At 41.0% G+C, this 20,633-nt stretch overlaps 2 protein-coding genes across 3 annotated transcripts; one reads left to right on the forward strand and one right to left on the reverse strand.

Moving 5' to 3' along the window:
• The first annotated feature begins 1,374 nt into the window (after positions 1 to 1,374).
• Positions 1,375 to 4,615, forward strand: LOC123140746 (zinc finger-containing ubiquitin peptidase 1). 2 transcript variants are annotated; one of them, XM_044560031.1, is made up of 8 exons: positions 1,375 to 1,599; positions 1,748 to 1,845; positions 1,974 to 2,070; positions 2,352 to 3,142; positions 3,275 to 3,389; positions 3,789 to 3,884; positions 3,979 to 4,082; positions 4,186 to 4,615. In XM_044560031.1, exons 2-7 carry the CDS (start codon positions 1,790 to 1,792, stop codon positions 4,060 to 4,062), a joined length of 1,239 nt encoding a protein of 412 aa, XP_044415966.1. In that variant the 5' UTR covers positions 1,375 to 1,599; positions 1,748 to 1,789; the 3' UTR covers positions 4,063 to 4,082; positions 4,186 to 4,615. The 2 variants fall into 2 exon arrangements, with proteins under 2 accessions (XP_044415966.1, XP_044415967.1); XM_044560032.1 differs by having other exon boundaries at positions 1,382 to 1,443.
• Positions 4,616 to 12,475: 7,860 nt separating this feature from the next.
• LOC123142878 (uncharacterized) lies at positions 12,476 to 18,259 on the reverse strand. The gene is made up of 9 exons (XM_044561585.1): positions 17,822 to 18,259; positions 17,285 to 17,371; positions 16,612 to 16,890; positions 15,907 to 15,989; positions 15,716 to 15,787; positions 15,644 to 15,669; positions 14,023 to 14,354; positions 13,096 to 13,488; positions 12,476 to 12,883 (listed from the first exon to the last, which is right to left on the reverse strand). The coding sequence occupies exons 1-9, from the start codon at positions 18,257 to 18,259 to the stop codon at positions 12,476 to 12,478; spliced, it is 2,118 nt and encodes a 705-aa protein (XP_044417520.1).
• Between the last annotated feature and the right edge of the window lie 2,374 nt (positions 18,260 to 20,633).

Below are 20,633 nucleotides of genomic sequence, written 5' to 3' on the forward strand. Positions count from 1 at the left end.
TGTTTCCCTCAAAACAAATTCTCTAACGTCCAGTGTTTAAACACAACTAGTATGGTGCAGTTGCCCAAGAGACTTTGGGCCTACAAGCGCACTAACTTTAGGCCTCCAAGCGCACTGACTTTAGGCCAATCATCTTGGTACGTACCACTATAAAATTGATCGCCAAGATGCTAACTTGGTGTCTGCATCCCAAGATGGGTAGGCTGGTGTCAACATGCCAGAGTGCATTCATCAAGAAACACAATATCCTAGAAACGTTCGTGTTTGTGTAGGGCCTCATCAAATCAAAGTCCAAAGTGGCCGACGATGCTCCTCAAAGTCAATATTGGCAATGCCTTCGTTAGTGCCTCTTGGGAATCCATCATACAGCTGCTGCAGCAAAGGCTGACATGCTGGTGTGAATCGAAGTGGTTGGGAGGGGGGCGGGGAAGAAAATCGTGATCGGTATTGTCCGCCTTGAGAAAAGAAATGGAATTAAAAGACATTGTTCATTTGTTGAGGAGACGGACGATCGCTCCTCTCGCGGGACGAATTAACTTGGGACGTATGTGTAAAGTGAGACCAGCTCGCGCACGTGTAGTAATAATAGTTGGTTAGGTACTATACTAGTTTTCCAAGAAAAAAGATTGTTTTTTGTTAAGTGGAACAGATTAGATACTACCCTGAGCAGGAGCAGCACCCCCACTCTGACCCCCCACCTCGGCGGCGTCAATCGAGCTCCTTTCCCTCTCTGCCTCCACTGTGGTCGTTGAGCTCCTCATCGAAGGCTCCTTCTCACTATGTTGTTGTCGTGTGGTGACCAATGGTGAGGATGGGGAGGAGACGGTGGTGGTAGAGACCGGAAGGGAAGTGGACGAGGGGGCACGGTCGTCAGTGGGCGCGTGACATTTAAAAATTATTCATGTGTTTCAAAAGAAATGAACATGGCATTCTAAGAAAATGTTTATACAATGTTAAAAAATGTTTGTGAAGTTCAAAAAAATGTAGGTTACATTGAAAAAAATGCACGTGTTTCAAAGAATATGTTGGTGACATCTAAGAAAAAGATTAATACAGTGTAGAAAGATGTCCGCGTAGTTTTATAAAATGTGCTTCATGCCATTACAAAAGTATATTTCAATGTGTGTTTGAAAAAAGATTAACACATATTAGAAAAACAATTCACAGCATGTGCTTGAAAAAAATGTTAATCATGTATAAGTAAAATCTGGATGTGCTTTATTAAAACTGTTATTTTTTTTTGAGGGATTATTAAAACTGTTAAGTAAAAAATGATAAATCCGCAGTGTCCATAGAGCCTTAACGGGCCAAGAGCCCATAGTCCTCTTCCCTCCCCTTCCTTGTCTTCCTTATTTTAATCCGCAGTGTCCCCGAACCCATAATTTGGATTCCGTCAAAAAGAAAACATCGCCGCCGCCGCCGCCGCCGACGACGCCGACGCCGGTACGTGCTCGTGCCTGTCCGCCTCCTCCGCCCCTCGCAGAGCCCCCTGTCCCCTTCTCCCCGCACGGCTCGCCAGGCGCACCGACACGCCTCCAGTCCCCTCCCCTCCCCCGGCGCAGGCCGGAGCAGCCCGCCGCCTCCCATCTTCTCCGGCTGGTACGCTACCAGCCCGATATTCTCACTCGCAATCCGATGTCTCGACTCCAGCCACACCACGATTGACGGGCAGCGGCGCCGTGTGTGTACCGGATTCCCATCCTAGCTCTGTCCTTATACAAGATTTCGCCTCCTGTGCGCTCTGTAGGAACAGCGATAATCCAGGACGGCCACCAAGGTTGATGCGGAGATGATCTCGTCGTGCCCCATCTGCGGCCACCAAGTCCTGACGGCCGAGCTCGAACGGTAATGGCCGATTCTTGTGTCCTCCGGTTGGATGGATGGAGCTCCCCCTTTTCTTCAGTATACTATACATGATGCTGAACTTATAATTTTACTGCCTTGGCTGATATTGTTGCTGGTCACTGTTCTAGGCACGCGAACAGCCACTTCGATGATGATGAGGTTCAGAGGGACATGGAGTTGGCGCAGCTAGCGATGGCAGCAGAATTGAGCACTAGTACTGTCGTGGTAAGATCTTGCTCGCACTCGTTTCTCTATCTTATTACATTAAGAAAAGTAGATGTAACCCATTGTTCATTACTAATTCAGGATTGCTCATATAATATGTGGCACATGTGCTTGCTGTTGTATCTTTTTTTCCTATTGCTAGTCAATTCATTGGATACGCTTGTACTAGTGAAAGGTTGTTCTGATAGGTCTGAATTTTGCTTCATAGAGGACTGTAGGGCTTTTTTACCTTTTCCATGTTTTCTTGTGGAAAATATACCCACAGACAGTTTTATTTGCAGGATGTACCTCAACATAGCAAGCGGCCGTTCCCTAATGACGATTCTCTTGCTCAAGGGGCCTCATCAAGCATCGTCAGAGGCCCATCTCCTTATGAAAATGTACTGTATGAACAAATTTCTTGCTTGGTCGGAGCACAGGTTAGAAGCAAAATTCAACGAATTGAAGCTGGCGTTATGAACTTGTTGAGGAGCTGCCTTGAATCTGAAGGCGGCTCATCAACAAGTATAATATCAGGCCATGTTGACCATCATCAGAGTCTTTCATCAGAAGACAAGGGATGGGGATGTGGGTGGAGAAATATCCAGATGATGAGCTCTCATTTGTTGAGGCAAAGACCAGAAACGAGGGAGGTTCTGTTTGGCGGCTGTGGATTTGTTCCTGACATCCCTTCACTTCAGAGATGGCTTGAGATTGCTTGGGATAAAGGTTTTGATGCTGTTGGTGCACGTCATTTCGATAGCAAAATTTATGGTGTCAAGAAGTGGATAGGAACATCAGAATGTGTTACCCTCTTGCGCTCTTTTGGTGTGCGTGCAAGGATTGTAGATTTTGATAGCACCGAATCATCGAGCCTGCAAGGTAAGAGCGGGAAACGAGTATGTGGGCCCATGGATAAGTATTTGATCAAGACTAATCCTCTTCCAAGATCATCGTCTCTTGAACTTAGTCAAGAGGATGCTGAAAACATGAGAGGCCAGCAGGTCCTTGTCGACTGGGTATGGAACTACTTTTCAAGCAAGCGTGCTGATGTGTTACACAATTCAAAGAATGTCATCATCAGCGATAAAACGTAAGAGAATCTCTATCTCTTGTTTATGGAATGTCCTATCCCAACATCTGTATGCCTGCAGTTTTCAGAAAGCATGCTAAGTTGTTAATTGCGAAGATTGTTTTAAACTGACTAATTAGGTGCCCTTCACAGCCCATTGTATTTCCAACATCAAGGTCATTCGAGGACTATAGTTGGGATTCAAAAGCAAAAGGGTAACCGTGGATCTCAAGACCGATATAACCTTTTGGTTTTAGACCCTGGCCATGTAAGTATTGATTATTATTTCTTTTATGAGTGTATCCTACATTCCTACTATTAGTTCTGTTATTTTGAAATTCACATCCAGTTGGAAGTTTTGGCAGTTGTTTTACTGGTTGAATTTTTTCCCAAGTAATGTAGCTTAAAGGTTCCTTTATTTGTGTATATAGGCATTCTGGTGCCCGGTTTTCTGTTCTGCAACTGTAAATATTTTTTCTGCACATTTGTTCAACATAATTTATGCTGTTCGAGATGATGACTGATGAGATTGATCCTGAACCCTTTAATCTTTTTTTTCTTCATAAAAGCATAATTCATTTGTACTATTTTTATTCCGTAAAAATAATATTACATCTCTCTCTGTGAAATACAGAAGTATAATATATATTTTCTTTAATTCTTACAGAGAACCGCTGATTTGGAGAGGTCTCTTACAACCAAAAAAGGATGGCCGAGGCTTTTGAAAAGAGGTGTTCACACTCTCAGGAAACCACAATATCAGGTACATCAATAGCTGGTGAAAATATGAATTTTAGAAGCTTGATAACGTTTAATACATTTTTATATGCCGTCTCTTACGCCTTTCGTGTTTTCAGTTGTGCTACGTGGATCCTGGAATTGCTAATTCAGAAGAAACAGAGCAGCTCAAGACTATTGACAGTATCCTGATCAGGTTCTAGAACGCTCGTATGTGCAACGGGTAATCATCACGTCTTTCTTCTTTCACATGCTTATATCTTTACGCTATATACAGTTTTGTAATCTGAATCCTTGCTGATGTCGATCCACTCATCAAACAACAGAGTAGGTGGATCAGAATCGACGATCTACATGAAAAAAAGAGCTTTTGTCCATGTATTATGAATCTGCTGGTGATCTGTTGCATTGGTGTTCTGTCTCAAGGCGTTTTCTTGTCACTTCTGATGGCTCCGTGGCAACCTCCCTGGTGCTCAAAGGGATGCCCTAGCTCCCCTCTTGCTCCGGATTGTTCAGCTGGCCGTCGATCAACTTGTTCTTCGATGTATATTACACAGGGTCCCTTGGCGCCTCTACAAAGAAACTCTGCTTCAATGTGGCTTGCCGCAGTTCGTGCAAAAAATTAGAGCGATGATTCGGCTAGCCCTATATATAGCTCCCATCACCTGCTGTATCTCCAACACAATTTGTTTGGGATGTAACAGTGACAGTCTTGTGTTGGTTTTACACACATGATTTTGCACATCCATTGGAATTTGTTGCGCCGCTATTCTCTGGGCTCTTGGGGTATTCATTGCATGAATCGAGCTGCGGGATCTCACCGAGCGCACTATTTTCTCAAATAATATTATCAACCCAAAAAATTGTTTGTTGGATTTTCATATTATTACATTTAAATACGACAAGATTGTCCGATCCTTGTATGACGATAAACACGGTTCGTTGATTTTTTTCTCGTTCTGAATCTGCATGCTCAATATGTGTGTTGTACACACATAGGATGGCAAATCATTGTACGCACAGCACATTCAGTTTATTAGTTGCTGCATTTTATACATTGTTTTTTTAGAGCAGTTTATACTTCTCTTTTTATGCAGTTTGGGCTTCGATGGGCATTAACTGCCAGGCCAGGCCCAGAAATACGAGGAGAAATACGAGGAGTAGGGTGGGTCCTACTTGAGGCTACTCGAGCGGTTTTCTTCGGGATCTTTTTTCTTCTCCGTTTTTCTTTCATTCTTTTTTGCATTTTGTTTCTTTGTTTTTATCATTCTTTTTATTTTTTCATTTTGTTTCAATTTTCGGTTTTCTTTCTTCTATTGATTATTATTCTACTCCCTCCATTCCTAAATATAAGTCTTTTTAAAGATTCCAATAAAAGACTACATACAGAACAAAATGAGTAAATCTACACTCTAAAATATGTCTATATACATCTGTATGTAGTCCATAGTGGAATATCTAAAAATACTTATATATAGGAACGGAGGGAGTACAGTTTTTGTATATGTTAACAACATATGTTACACGTCGAACATTTTTCCAATACAAATGATACATTTTTGTAATACATTGTCAGTTTAAATATTTTTCAAACACAAGATTAACATTTACCGAATATATAGTCAACATTTTCCTCTACATTTTTAACATTTTTTTAATACACGGACAACATTTTACTGATTCATTTTTAATATTTTTTAAAAGCTTGATCAATATTTTTCAAATAAAAATAATAATATGTTTTGAATACATCGACAACATTTTTTCTATATATTTAACATTTTCCAAACGCTTAATTAATATTTTTCAAACACTTCTTCAAAATTTTATTTCAAATGGTTGATTAACATTTTTTATACACATGATTAATTTTTTTCACCATTTATTTAATACATGGTCAACATTTTTTCTATACACATTTAACATTTCCTAAATGCTTGATTACCATTTTTCAAATACTTGGTCAACATTATTTCCAAATGCTTGAATAGAATTTTTGAAATACTTGTTCTATATTTTTTGTCAAATGCTTGATTACATTTTTATATACATGATCTAATTTTTTTCGTCATTTATTTAATACATGGTCAACATTTTCTCTATACACATTTAACATTTCCTGAATGCTTGATTAATATTTCCAAATACGTGTTCAATATTTTTTTCAAAATGCTAGATTAACATTTTTATATACATGATAAAATAATCATCGTTTTTTAATAATTGATCAGATAATTTTTTATACACGTTCAACATTTTCCGAACGCTTCTTCAAGATTTTTTAATACGTACTAAACATTTTCAAATACTTGTTCAAAATTTTTCAAATACTTGTTCAATATTTTTCAAATGTTTTTTGGAGTGTTTTTTTAATATATATGTATATATAGAATTTTTTTAAAGTATAAAGAAGAGTACAAAAATATAGCAAAAAACTAAAACAGAAAATAGAAAAAAAATACGCAGAAAAACGAGCATCTGGCCTGCCGCGCGCGTGGGCTGGCCCAGGTCTGTCGCCCCTTCAGTATCGCCCCCGAGCTGGGCTAGCCCATGAGTGCGGGAGGCCGCAACCTCTTTTTTTCCTGTTTTTTTACTTTTTCTATTTTCGTTTTTATTTTATTTTTTACTTTTGTTTATACTTAAAAATATTCTATATATATATATATATATATATATATATATATATATATATTACAAAAAACACTCTTCATAAAACATTTTACAACTGTTGAATAAGTATTTGAAAAATATTAAACAAGTATTTCAGTAATGTTGAATAAGTATTTGAAAAAATGTTGATCATGTATAGAAAAAATGTTAATCAGGTATTTGAAAGAAAAAGAAAAAAACCTGCCTCGCTCGATCCCCTTTCCCAAACCCCACGGAGACCCAACTCCAGCCAAAACAAGGGGCGATACGCCGGCGGTATTCAAAGTGCTCAACGACGACGATCTCCTCACCGAGATCCTCCTCCGTGTCGGCTTCCCCACCACGCTTGTTCGCACCGCTGCCGTCTGCAGGCGCTTTCTCCACCACAAGTCGCGTTGATCTGAGCACCACGAGGACGGAAGCGGATTCACAACAAGAGTGGTCAGCCTGATGTGCCCCGAGAGAGGCATGGTCGCCATGGCACCACGCCCACAAACGACAGGACCACAATTACTACGCTTACTGGGCAATCCTCTCCAGAGAAGAAGAAGAAGAAGGCGCCGACAGCTTGTCTTGTATGTGTTGATAGAGGTAACCCCCAAGACAAGATACACGGTGCAGGTGTTTGTGTTGCAACATGGTGTCCGGTGCTGCACGCATAGCTTGGCAGTAGACCAGTTCCCTCCTCTGCTGCACGAACCGAAGTCTGTGCTCAACGACAATAAAATATATTCCCTCCTTTCCAAAATATAAGGCGTGATTGATTTTGCGCGGTCTTTGATGCATGACTTTAACCACTAATATATATCAAAGTATATAGACTGAACATGTATAAATGACATCGTAGTATTTGTCTTGTAAAACAACGTTATTTCTTATGTCTGTATATTAATTTTATAGACGTGCAATATGTGAAAATCGTAGTCAAAGTTATGCAACGAAGACCAGAACGGTCAAACAACACCTTATATTTTGGGGAGGAGGGACTATATCACAGCTGCCCAGCGCCAACTTGTCCTGGCTGAAAAAGGAATATTCCACAATATCTACTTTGTTGAGATATGTAGCTCTGAAGGATAGCTATATCTATTCCAAGGACTTCTTGTGCAGACCTAGAGATCCTGCTCGCACTCGCTTCTCTATGTTACTTCATGAAAAGAAGATGCAACCCATTGTCCATTACTGATTCAGGACTGATCATATAATATGTGGCACATGCACTTGGTTTTCCCAGTGAAAAGTTGTTCTTATAGGTCTAAATTTGGCTTCATAGAGGACTATGTAGGGCTTCTTATTTGCAGGATGTACCTGAACATAGCAAGCAATCACATGACCGGTATAACCTTTTGCTTTTAGACCCTGGCCATGTAAGTATTGATTACTACTCCCTCCGTCCCAAAATAAGTGTTTTTGATTTAGTACAACTTTGTAAGTGTATCCTACTGTAATTTCAACTTGTCAGTTCTGTAAATTTGAAGTTCGCACCCTGTTGGAAGTTTTGGCAGTTGTTCTAACGGTTTAATTTTTCTTCTTCAAGTTATGTAGCTTAAAGGTTACTTTATGTGTATATATGTATTCTTGTTGCCCAGTTTTATGTTTTGTTGCTGCAAATATCTTTTTCTGCACATTTGTTCTATATAATTTGTGTTGTTCAGCATGATGACCGATGAAATGACCCTGTGTTAACTTCATTGGTCTTTGCTTCATAAAAGCATAATGGTTTGGAGTACTTTCACTCCACAAAAAATAATATTGCATCTCTCTATCTATAAATAGAGAAGTCTACTTTTTTTTTAATTCTTACGGAGAACGGCTTATTTGGAGAGGTCTCTTACAATCAAAAAAGGATGGCAGAGGCTGTTGAAAAGAGGTGTCCAAACCCTCACGAAACCACAATACCAGGTACATCACATAACCGATTAAAACAAGAAGTTCAAAAAGGTTACCACGCTTAATGCATTTTTATAGCATGTGTCTCTTACGCTTGTCATGTTTTTAGTTGTGCTATGTGGATCCTGGAATTGTTTGTTTAGAAGAAACATAGCACCTCAAGATCAGGTTCTAGAACATCAGTATGCGCAATGGGTAATCATCACCTCTTTGTTTTTTGACGTGTATCACCACTTTGTTTGTTCACATGCTTATATCTTCACAGCACACAGTCGGTAATGAGAATCCTTGCTGATGTCTACTCACTCACCAAAAAACAGAGTAGGTGGATCAAGACCGATGATCTTAATCGGTAGAAAGCGTTTGCCCATGACTTATGTGGATCTGCCCTACTGGACATTGTGGAGCCCCTGGTGATCTGTTACGTTGGCGTGGCCACCTCCCTGTTTGGGAAAAGCACAAACAGGATGGTCTTCGACGATTATTGTTCATGTGTCCCACGACACGATCATCTTGATTTTGAGTGCAATGTGCAGGGTCTCTTGGCACCTCTAAGAAAACAGCTCCAGTCGCGGCGTGCTGCATTTTGGCTTGGATCAAAGTGCATTAATTAGGCCTTCCCCTTAGCTCGCATCATCTGCTGTATCTCCAACCAAGTTTTTTTGGGATGTGATAGTGATAGTCTCAGTCTTGGTTTTACATATACGTGTGGATGGCACATTTGGTTCCTAAAAATTATGTTTACGCACATCCACTGAGAATTATTGGCCTGCCAGTCTGATTTCTTGGGGCGTGAATGAACTCAGTACATGTTACAGTTCGTTTCCAACAAACCTCGTATACGAAACACACCCTTTACTCGAATATTATCATATTTAATCCAAGTATTATTTGATACACAGTTGGTATTGTTGGAGTCGTTTAAAGCGTATGTTCCAACAGAATTGATTTTGTATCCGATAATCCACTTACAAATGTGCAAATCCGATGTTTTGTGTTTCTTGTTGGATATATTCTACTACCTCCGTTCACAAACATAAGATATTTTAGATATTTCATTATGGACTAAACATAAGATATTTTGGATATTTTATTATGAACTACATACAGACTGCAATGAGTGAAAAAGCACACTGGCATATGTCTATACACATATGAATTAGAAAAAGAACTTAGAACATCTTATAATTGTGCATGGAGGGAGTATTTATTACTACCTTCATCCGGGTTAAAAAGTTCTCTCAGCCAAAACGTAGAGACCAACGCGAGATTAATTTCATGTACTCGAGATTCCTACTACGTCCTTTCAGAAACATACGATTTTAAAAACTGGCATGAGCTCTTTGTATACACCAGATAAAACCAAATGTTAGATGAGCATACCAAATAATTAAATTGTATGTAAGCATAGTTGAATCGGTAATATGTTACGTTCGTTAGTGACTATTTTCAATACCATGCATATGTTGAATTTTATTATAGTATCTAACTTGGAGCACATTTGCAAATGGACAATTTATAGATTCTAGAATATGCACACCTAATAATACGCTAGAAATCAATATTAAAATATTAGTTGGACATTGTTCTTGAGAAACCTCTTACATGATATTTAATGAAAATAAACTATACTTTAATATATGCACCTATGTACAACTATGTAGGTGTTGCACTATGCAATTTTTCAATTGTCACAAGTATAATTCAAAGATAACTTATGTCACACATCATTTAATTCAAATTTAGCATAAACAAAGTGAGCGGTCATATACAATACAACTCACAACAAAAAACACTGGTTAATATATAACCTGCATTATGTATTAATTATACCAACTAGCATTTAAACTATACTCAATATTTTAGTAAGATAAAAATAAATAAATAAGTATAGAAGTTTGGTATAAAAGTGTTGAACTTCCGGTCCTTGGTGGGCCTCCCTGGTGTAGGCAAGTTTGGCGAGTGGCTGAGCAGAGTGGGATTGTGCATTATTTCCCACAATTTGCCGAGATATTCCAAGCACTTCTAGATAGCCATCCCCTGGCATACGCCGAGACATACTGGGGTCTCACAGGAATAAAGTATGGGGATTCCAAAAGTCACTGTGGGTTGGGCATCAGTGCAAATTGCAATGGAATTCATCTGTAGACCTCCTGATTTTTCTGTGGAAGCTACTAGGAAAGTTATCCTCACTATAGTGTTGATGATACAGGAGTCATTGAGAATACGCAGTGTGGCAATGGCATCGGATGATTTTAGGATATTGCAGGGTTCCTCAGTGAAGATAGCGCTTTGGAGATTATGGCATGGAGTGCGTTATCACAGTACTATGAGACAGGAAAACCTTTAACTCCCGAGTAAACGAAATCTTTGAAAAATTAATAAGGTAAAGGTGCCGGTGATGACAAAGAGGAGGCACGAAACCTTATCAATTTGGTCAATCGGCTCAAGCCGCGGTGCGATCGTTGGTCTTTTTTTTCCCGCAGACAAATGAACTGGTAGCAAAGATTGAATTGCTTGCAAAAGAAATCATTAACAACGAGCAGACTATTCTCTCACTAAAGTATATTTTCTTAGCGTGTGTATCCGGGCCATCATCGGGACATAATTCCGGTATTTCACTATGGCTCATGCCAAGAGCATAAGTTCAAGCACGAGATGGCGGCATGGAAGCATAATATGAAGTTGTGAACATGTCATAGTTGGGAAGAAATGAACGTGTTCAAGATGAAGATCAAGCATTGATCATTCTGGAGTTAACTTTGGGTATCCATTTTGCGTCTTGCGTTGGATCAAAGGAAGGTAAAGTATACTCCTTACTAACATTTAATCACCACAAAAGAATACATAATTTCACGAAATCCTTACAAGCAATTGGTGCTATTTTCCTGAATTTTTATTGGCATATGTCATACAGTCTACTGAATGATATTTACAAACAGCCATGTGTGTGTCCTTTTGTGTTAGGATGCAAATTCTCTACATTTTGGCAATTTCAGGAGCATGCATTTTGTCCCAATTTTGTAATTTTGAACATACAGAGTTCAAATCAAGACATGTTGGTACCAATATAGAACTCTCAAGAAGAAGATCCACATATGGAGCTTATTTTTACTATTGTTTCTTCCTTACTTTTGCCTTTTTTCCCTTTATGAATAGCTTCCTTATTGGGGGAGTGGTTCTTTGTGCATGGTATTCTCTGTGTTTCTACTTTTCTTATGACAATCATACTACATGCTTACTTAGTAAGATACGTTGGTTCTACTTTTGCAGTTAGATGAAAGTTGGAACTGTCAAATAACAGATTTCAGATTCTGATTATAGAGTTGTTCTTTTTTATTAGACTTCCCTACATCCAAACAAAAGTGACATTTATGGTAATTGGAAATCTTGAAAGACAGAATTCATGGTGCTATATGTACATAACTTAATTTGTTTGTACAAACGTTTTATACATGATGTCAGTGAATTTATCTCCAACACCCAAGAGTTTATCAAGGTGTTAATATTCTGTGATCTGTATTGTAGGATAATGTTAATAGCACATAATATCTCTAGTTATATATATAAACAACTAGCTCAGAAAACAGAAAGTTATATCTATGACGCAGGCTGACTCGAACCCCGTGGGCCACAAAGCCTCACCATGGCCCAGCACTTGGCCTGCCCTGCCACTGCCCCGCCTACCAACCGACCTGGGCCACAGCCTACAATGTGAGCACCAGCCCACGTCTATGCTTTGCCCGTAAGCATAGTACTATATATTGCGTTGAATCCCATTTTTGCAAGATCCAATAGTTTCGCCCCTATACACATTTGTTTTTAATCTAGATGAATTTTCAATTAATTAAGGAGCACTCTTTGCAAAGGTCACATATTTAGAAGTGACATGTTGTGAGATATACACGCAAGTTTAGTTAACAATATTTGTTTTTAATCTGGATTTTTTTTCGAAATCAATAATTAAGGAGCACTCTTTGCAAATGTCAGCATTGCTGGTGCCAGAGAGGCAAACAATTGAGGTTACACAAATGTTTAGTATCCGATGGAGACATGTTGTGAGATATACACACAAGTTTAGTTAACAATATTCGCCCTGACATGCATCCTATGATCCGCTACCTCCCTCTCCACCTCTTCCTTCAAACTTGTTTTGAGGATTCGAGTACTCGGCCGAATTTCATTGAGGCACCTAACTGCTGGTAGGCCGGAGAAACCATTCAGCCCCTCGCAGCAATAAACTTCTAGCAACTTGAGCTTAGGAATTGGACCTTCTTCAAACAACACTGATCGGAGGCTGTATACTCCACGGAGCTCCAACACCATGAAACTTGGGAAAGATGAGCTATGGAAATGGAACTGCGCCCCATTGAACGAATAAATACTCACGCATAGAACTGCAAGATTTGGGAGCACCCCAGGGGCTTGTATGGCATCATCATCTTGCTCAAGTGCGCTTCTCATCAACACCAACTTGGAGAGATCCTGAAGATTATGGATCCATTCTTTTTCCCTGACTAGTTTACCTTCCAGAGTGAGGCTCTTAAGGCTGCTTGGTAGCAACCAACCCTTCTTACACTAGGGCCTTCAATATTTCTCCCAGAAATATTGACAAAACATTGTGTAAGAAGGGACTTCAATTTACCCAAACAACCATCTAACTCATGAACCTCTTGTCGCGGATGATTCGCTTAAACGTGCAAAGATTGAAGTTGATTGCGGCCAGCAATGGCAGACCACAACTCCTTGCTGTTTCTGCCGCTGATACCAGCCACTTCCAGCTTACGCAGCTGAGTAAGCTCTCCAAGCTCTTTCAGAGTGGCATTTCCATTTCTCCCAGAAATTTTGACAAAACCTAGTGTAAGAACGACCTTCGATTTACCAATCCCTCTGCGAAGGAAAACCTTTTCTAGACGCCCCTTACAGAAGCGGTATAGATTGAATAAATCATGCCTATTCAAAGGTGCTACAGCTTCGGAAGAAAAGATCACTTCCACGAAGGTGCTACAGCTTCGGAAGATTGGTGATTGTTGTAGGAAAATCACAACATTTGTACCTCTAACATCCAGTCTTTCAAGGTGGCTTGAATTCTGCAAAGAATTAGGGAGGCATGAAATGTTCTCACATCCTCGAACAAAAAGGTACTTGAGGGTGATGTTGCTGCCCAATTATATCAAGATGATGATTTCTTAACCCTGATGTGTCTTCTAATTCAAGTATTCAGAGGAAACTCATATTGTCAGAGATGAAAAAGGATCTCCACTCTCCAAACACTATCAATGATCATACGTGTGACAAGTCTATCATGCTCTCCAGCACATCTTTATCCCTTTTCCAGTTGCTGCCTATCACAAGATGGCGTATTACACCTTGTGTCTCGCTTAAACAACAACCTTCCTCCAGCATTAAAACAAGGTTTTCCTCCCTAGCCTTTGAGATCGCATATTTCACAGATCATATCACGAAGTTGGCAATAATTAATTTTCTGACTGCAATGGTCTATCCCTTCCCCTGGTAATATCATACTCCTATCTAGGAGGTCATCAAAGTACTCCTGAAAAAGTCTGGGTGCAGTATGCCATGCATATATCCCTTGAGGAACCTTCGGCAATCCACCGCCTCACCAAGCGACCCCACCTAATTCTATGGTCTTCTTGAAATATGGACAAGTATAGGAAAGCATACTTGAGATGGTATGGTAAACAATCATAGCTCCTCATAAGAACTGTCTTTATTGTCCTAAGTTCATGATTTATCTCCAATTCAGTGCTAATACAGTCATTCATCTTTCTCCATTCAATAACAGTTTTTGGCTTAGTAGCTAGGAATCCACCGATAGTCAATATTGCAAGCGGAAGGCCATCACATTTTTGCGTGGTAACTCTTGCTTGTTGCATCATAGCTGCGGCTAAATCATTTTTCCCAATATGCAACCAACATAATTTGACAAAGTTAACTATTTGTATAAAAAAATCATTGTTGTTAAATTAAGAATATGAACTTGTTTGTCCTAGCTTCAACTTGTGGCTTCTAGAAGCCAGAGTCCTGACCCTAAGTGTAAGTTTGCTATGATAATTTTCTCACCCAGTTCGATTTAACTCTTTTGTTCGAATTCCTATTTTGTTACTATTACATAGAAATGCCTAAGGGTAAGTTCATTCATGTGAAGTGAACTTTGTGATCCTAGATACTGCTACTATTCGAATGTGCACCTAGAAGCATGACTGTGACAATTCAAATATGCACCAACATCTATTGATAACAAGTATCGGTCCTTGGTACTACCACTGACTCGAGGAGGCAAAACATTTACAACAATGCTCCCAGAGCAAGAAAGAATGTGAACGGTTTCCTCCAAGGACCTACCTGATTACAATCTCAACAAAAAATTTGGCATGTTGAAAAAAATTGAGGGCACAAAATTGCTACTTTAGCTCTTCAAATGTTTTTGCATAGGAGACAAACTGTAATTTTTTAGAGAAACTATTTTTCCCAATAAAGCTCAAAAGATTTGCGTCTTGTTGCATTGATATAAAAGAATAAATTACAGGCCTAAAACTATGCCATTACAACCAAACACCAGCACGAAGGACAACAGCTAACAAATCACTGGGCTCTCGTTACAACACACTCCACAAACAATATGGCATAGACCAGCCAAACTGTCTGTTGAGTGCATAGATGCTGGTCTATGCCATATTAGAAAGGCAGAGATGTGGCGCCCCAACTTGAGAGATGAGGTGTGGCCTATCAATGGCAGCGAATCATCTCACACTATTGACAGAGGCGTCTTTGCCAGACTGAGCTAGCTGTATCCTCCTTCCACCAAGTAGGACAAATACAGCGTGACCCACACAATGACGGGGAGGAACCGGTAGGCCCAAGATGACCACACAAGACACACCCAAAGCATAAATATGATGAACCACCAATCACGGACGACAACCAGGATGTCACACCACCGCACGAGGCCGCACCCTACATCTATCACAATAGCTCCTGACTCACCATATGTTGTCCACCCACCACCTCATGATGCAGACAACGCATGCTAACCAAAGCATGGTCGTCGTCCATGCACCGCCGACACACTCACACATCAACAATAAATAGATATCCGAGACACGTCGCCAGGACGACATAATGTAAGTTCCTTCTCGATCCGGATCGGAAATCATATCCGGATGAGAAATCATATACTTTCCATATCCATTATTGTCATGCAAAGCAGCAACACCTACACACTGTGGACACCACCGCGCACCTGCGATCTAAACGATGGCCCACAGATCCAGAGTGTCGCGAGTTGTGTCTCACATGGGTGCAACAACATCCTTGTTGTTGCCTTGACCTCCGCCCAAATCTACATCAACATCACCAGCATACTCCCTACAACATCCACAGGCACATGGCAAGTGCCAGCCTACCACCCCCACGGAGGCCCCAACACGTCGCACGTCAGGAGGCACCGCACACAGTGTCCAAGACTGGATCCCAGTCACACGTACACTCCATGAAAAATTTCTGGAATTGAGCAAGCTGGTCCAGATCTAATGGTATGCCTTTTCCTAGATCTAATATTTCGAATATACTGGAAGTTTAAAATATTTTCAAAGAAGACATCATCTCTTATACTTCAATATTCTGAACTGAGAAAAAAGACAAGCATACAAATATGATCTTACATGAGGCAAAACTAACATAACGTGAAGCAAAACCATATGAAAGGGTACTAGTTACGGAAATACCTTCTTTATGAAGAGGTCAAGTGCATCATCATTTTTTAGACCTCCAAGACAGTACATATTCTTGTCTTTTTCTCTTGAACAGTGTCTGGCAATATTTTTTCTCTCTTGTGGTGATTATGACCCTTCGCGCATGCATTATCCAAACACGATTTGACCAACTGCCATTCATAAGTCAACAATATATCATCAAGAACAATAAGGCACTTTTTTTGCTTTTAGCACCCGAACTAACTCCTCCTTCGACTCTTTAAGTTTCATTTGTGGTATGACTTTCTTTTGTGTTTCAGTTTTTCTTGCTCCAGTAGGATCTTCTTGAATAGAATTCTAAAGCTGCATAGCCAAATCTATAAGGAGTACTTCAGGTTTGAAAGGACGCAATGCATTGACCCAAGCACACTTCCAACCATCAAGCTCCTGGCTCCCCCCCCCCCCCCACACACACACACTTCCCTAGACTAAGATGACCATAAAACCTTGATTGTTGTTTGGTTTGCCAACTAATTTAAAAATAATAGATTTCTCTGTTTCTTGCCCGCAGAGCACTTCATCAGCTAGTGCTAGTGTCCTGCTGCGATCAAACTTCTTTCTAGCAGTTGAGTTGGTAACTTTTTCTTCACCTTCACTGTTAGGTACTTTATCTTCCTCATGTATTTCATTGATGAGCATTGGTGTGTTTTTTCTCAGTACTAGTAACATTGTTTGAGTCGGTAATGGGCTCGGCAGAGAACATGATGCATGTATAGCCTGAGCCAAAAAAAACAGATGTATAAGAATTTATGCACTTTTGCTCCACACGTTTCCATAGCTAGACTACATGCATGTCTTTTCCAATACTGAGGTTTGTTCAAGTCCACGCTTCCAATTCACATAGATTCATCTGAGATGTCTTGACATGTCTCAGTTAACTTCCCTCAAATTTTGAAGTTTGATAAATAGCTTTGAGCATCAGGATTAGCAGGTAGCTAACTCATACACAGATGTTTAGGGTATCAAATTTTACTAGGTAAAATTTCAGTGTGTGTGTGTGTGTGTGTGCGTGTGTGAGGATAAAAGAGACAAACTACTGAACAAACAACACAAATATAGCCCTTCAACTTGTAATTCAAGATTGAATTTCGATCATCTGGGCGAGTCCCACCTTTAATTTATCATTCTCCACACCTGAAAGCCTTGATTTGTTGGTGTCAAACATTGCCACACTACCACTGCCCAGGTTGACCCGCTCCTTTGAATTGTGCAATGAAACACGAAATGGAAAGAAGGATCAAACATCCATAGACAAAAAGAAACATATTTATAAAAGAAATAAAGACAGGGAAACATATTCACTGTCTTGTGGAACGAATAAATAGTCTGATCACAAGACAATTGCTTGAACTCGGAAATTTGGCATGGTTTCTCTGTGCACAAGCTTCCAATTTCAACTTGCTACGTAGAAACATTTATACTTTGTTTCTTGTTGTCAGGAAGGTACTTCTTAATGCAATGCCACTCTTCGATTGTGGACAGGTCATTTATGATAACAAGGTAGCTATTCTTACACAACTGCGCATTAAACACACTGGACTAAATCACTTTGATCCATCTTCTCCGTCTTGGCAAGAACAACCCCAACACTTGTTTCTTGCTCTGGCTTTTCAACCTCATCATGGGAATTTTCATAACATAGCCTTACCAAGTTCTCGAGGAACTCTTGTGAATTGAAGGATGGCTTTCCAACCTCATGATGGGAATTTTCACAAAATTGTCTTACCAAACTACTGATGAACTCTCGTGGATTGAATGGATGCAACAACCTGATCCAAGCATGGATTCCAAACCTTTGTAGTAGCATTGGGTCATCATAAACTTCCTGGATGGCGGACATCTTCCCGAGATCACCACTAGTTCCCCATAGAGCGATCACCCTAAGGTCCTCATTGTAGCTAGTAATCAGCTGGTGGAGGTCCACCTTTGATGATGAATCGTATTCCACAGCTGCAAACATTGCCGCAGTGGCAATGCTGGCCTGCTCCTCTACCGCGGTAGGCTTGGGGCCTGAGCTCTCGCCGATGAGGCGGTAGCAAAGGTTCTTGTTGCTTATGTCCTTCACCTTGGCCCTGAGCTTCTTCATCTCCCATCTTGGAGTATGACCGAACGCTTCATTCGATTCATTGTACCCCCAAATTAGAAATTCAGTCCTCGATTGGCTCGATCCACGTGGGGGAGTAGCAACCCTTCCATCTTTGAGTTATAACGATGCACTACGAAATGTACAACTATGCCTACATGGTTCAGTTTGAGTCAATGCAATTCTATCCCTGATACGTTGTAAACTTATAAATATTTATTTTGAAGTTTAATTGTGTCTATTATGTATTAATTAATTCATTTTAGAATTTCACAAAAAATAAATTTAGGTCATCTTCAACGTCGATTCTCAAACCACCCGCAATCGTTAGTACCACACAGTCCGAACGTGTTTTGTCATCCAACGTGATCCTGTATCGTCTGCTCGGCGTCCGGTCGCACTTTTCCGCAAACCAGAGTCAAACTAGTGGGGCTTGGCGGGCGTCCGGACCGTTGTCGTGTCTGCTTCTGACTGCCCTGACCCAACATTAACCCCCTCCCTCGCCAGCGCGTGTTTTCTTCCTTAAATGGACAGCGCCGCTCCAGAGCGTCAATGCCGCATTCATGCCAGGCCATAGCGTACACGACCTCTCACTGTTGCCGGCATTGAAGCGGCGCACCGGTCAAGAGAGCGCCGCCCGCGCCGCTTTCTGCTGCACACGACTGCTCCGCGTTCAAATGACATCCCGATGGTCCATCGCCCTACATTAATGATATGCGGTTACCGACGAACCTACTCCGGCGCTAGACATCCATCCGTTTGCCACCCACCATTAACCACACCATCGTGGCCCATTGCCATCCGCCTGCTATATAAACTCCAGTCCCGGGCATAGCCGCAGTCATCCTCCCTTGGTCCCTTTCTCATCTCCGCACCATGCCCGCCATGGCCTCTCACGCTCCAAAGCCCTCTAGGATAGCCTCTCATCCGAGCAGAAGAAGGAGATGGCCACCATTGTTGCCGGTTGGCAGGCGAGCAGGCAGACGGAGGCCGACGACGTCCCAATGGGGGACGTGACCGAGGACGAGCTGGCACCACCCTCCTCGCCGGTGCCACCGCTTGGCACATCCACGATCTATCTTGTGTTCAACAGAGCACAAAACCTTAAGATCCCTTTGTGTGCCGCCGGCGCCGCCGCTGGTTCCCTCTCCCTCTGCCAGTCGCTCCGGCGGTGGGAGGGAGGGGAACCTCAGATCTGTGCGTCCGGTGTGTTCTCGGTAGGGTGAGGGTTGAGGGAGTCGTTGCCGAGGACGTTGAAGTGGCGGCGTGTCCGAATAAGTTTCTCCGGGCTCCGTTCGCTGTCAGATGGGGCTCCAGCCTTCGTCTAGGAGCCAGCGGAGTGGGGGATCCCCGGATCTCGTTGAGGTCGCGGGCTATGGTGTCTAGAGGTCGATCGACACTTGTCGGTTTGGTCCTCAGATGGGCGGTGGCTGTGTGGAGACGAAGATCCTTCTTCCTCGTCGGTATGATTTCTTGTTGTGTTTCTTCATCCTTCTTTGTGCTGCTGCTGGAGGGATGTCCTGCTTTGCTCGGGCGGTTGGCCCGGACACGACGCCGAACCGGATCCTAGTTCTCTTCCATCTGGAAGGGGCACATATAGCGGTACTCAAAGCCACAGATGGCGAAGGCTGGTGCAGGCGTGTTGGATTCACATGTGTGTCCTTGTCTTTTTTGCGCCAGAGCAAAGAAGTGGGGAAGCAGCATGGCGATGATTATGCCGTGGTTGAGGATGAGGACCTGCTTGGGTCGGAATGCAGATTACTGTGTTGCAGGGGCCTCCTCGCAAGGTTCAGGGATGATGACATAGAGCTCCGGAGGTCTTCATGTTTGGCTGGTTGTTTTAGTGTGCTCTTTGTTATTCTGGTTGTTTATGTGTGTGTTAGGGTGTGCTTGTTCGGGTTAAAAACTGTGTATTATGTCGTGCTTTGAATACAAGCATACTTTCTAAAACAAACAGATCGTAGATCCAAACGTTTTTTTAAATTCTGAACTAAAAACATTATTCTGAAAAAAATGTGAATGTTTTATGAAACCAAGAATACTTTTAAAAACTGTGAATACAATTTTAAAGAACTCAAACATTTTGAAAAATGCAAACAATTTTTGGAAACGGGAAAAAAATTAAACTCTGCAGAAAAAACTGAAAATGCGAACATTTTCTCAAAAACTGGAACATTTCCAAATTCCACAATAATTTTTGGATACACGAACATGTTTGGAATACTAGAAAAAAATTCAATCTCCTGAACAAAATTTGAAAACATGAATTTTTTTGAAACTCCCGAACAAAATTTGAAACACGAAACTTATTTGAAATTTGTGAACTATTTTTGAAATGGGACCATTTTTTAAAACTCCCAAACAAAAATTGAAAACA

Source organism: Triticum aestivum, chromosome 6D (assembly GCF_018294505.1).
Source record: "Triticum aestivum cultivar Chinese Spring chromosome 6D, IWGSC CS RefSeq v2.1, whole genome shotgun sequence".
Taxonomy (NCBI): domain Eukaryota; kingdom Viridiplantae; phylum Streptophyta; class Magnoliopsida; order Poales; family Poaceae; genus Triticum; species Triticum aestivum.

Bases quoted from the DNA above. Each gene is read 5' to 3' on its own strand.
- LOC123140746 (XM_044560031.1), top strand. From the start codon at position 1,790: ATGATCTCGTCGTGCCCCATCTGCGGCCACCAAGTCCTGACGGCCGAG. The intron at 1,846-1,973 runs GTAATGGCCGAT...TCACTGTTCTAG, and splicing joins CTGACGGCCGAGCTCGAACG to GCACGCGAACAGCCACTTCG. The intron at 3,143-3,274 runs GTAAGAGAATCT...TGCCCTTCACAG, and splicing joins GTCATCATCAGCGATAAAAC to CCCATTGTATTTCCAACATC.
- LOC123142878 (XM_044561585.1), bottom strand. From the start codon at position 18,259: ATGAAGAAGCTCAGGGCCAAGGTGAAGGACATAAGCAACAAGAACCTT. The intron at 17,372-17,821 runs GTAAGGCTATGT...CACAATTCAAAG, and splicing joins AAGAGTTCCTCGAGAACTTG to GAGCGGGTCAACCTGGGCAG. The intron at 12,884-13,095 runs GTTTAAGCGAAT...CATAATCTTCAG, and splicing joins ATCAACTTCAATCTTTGCAC to GATCTCTCCAAGTTGGTGTT.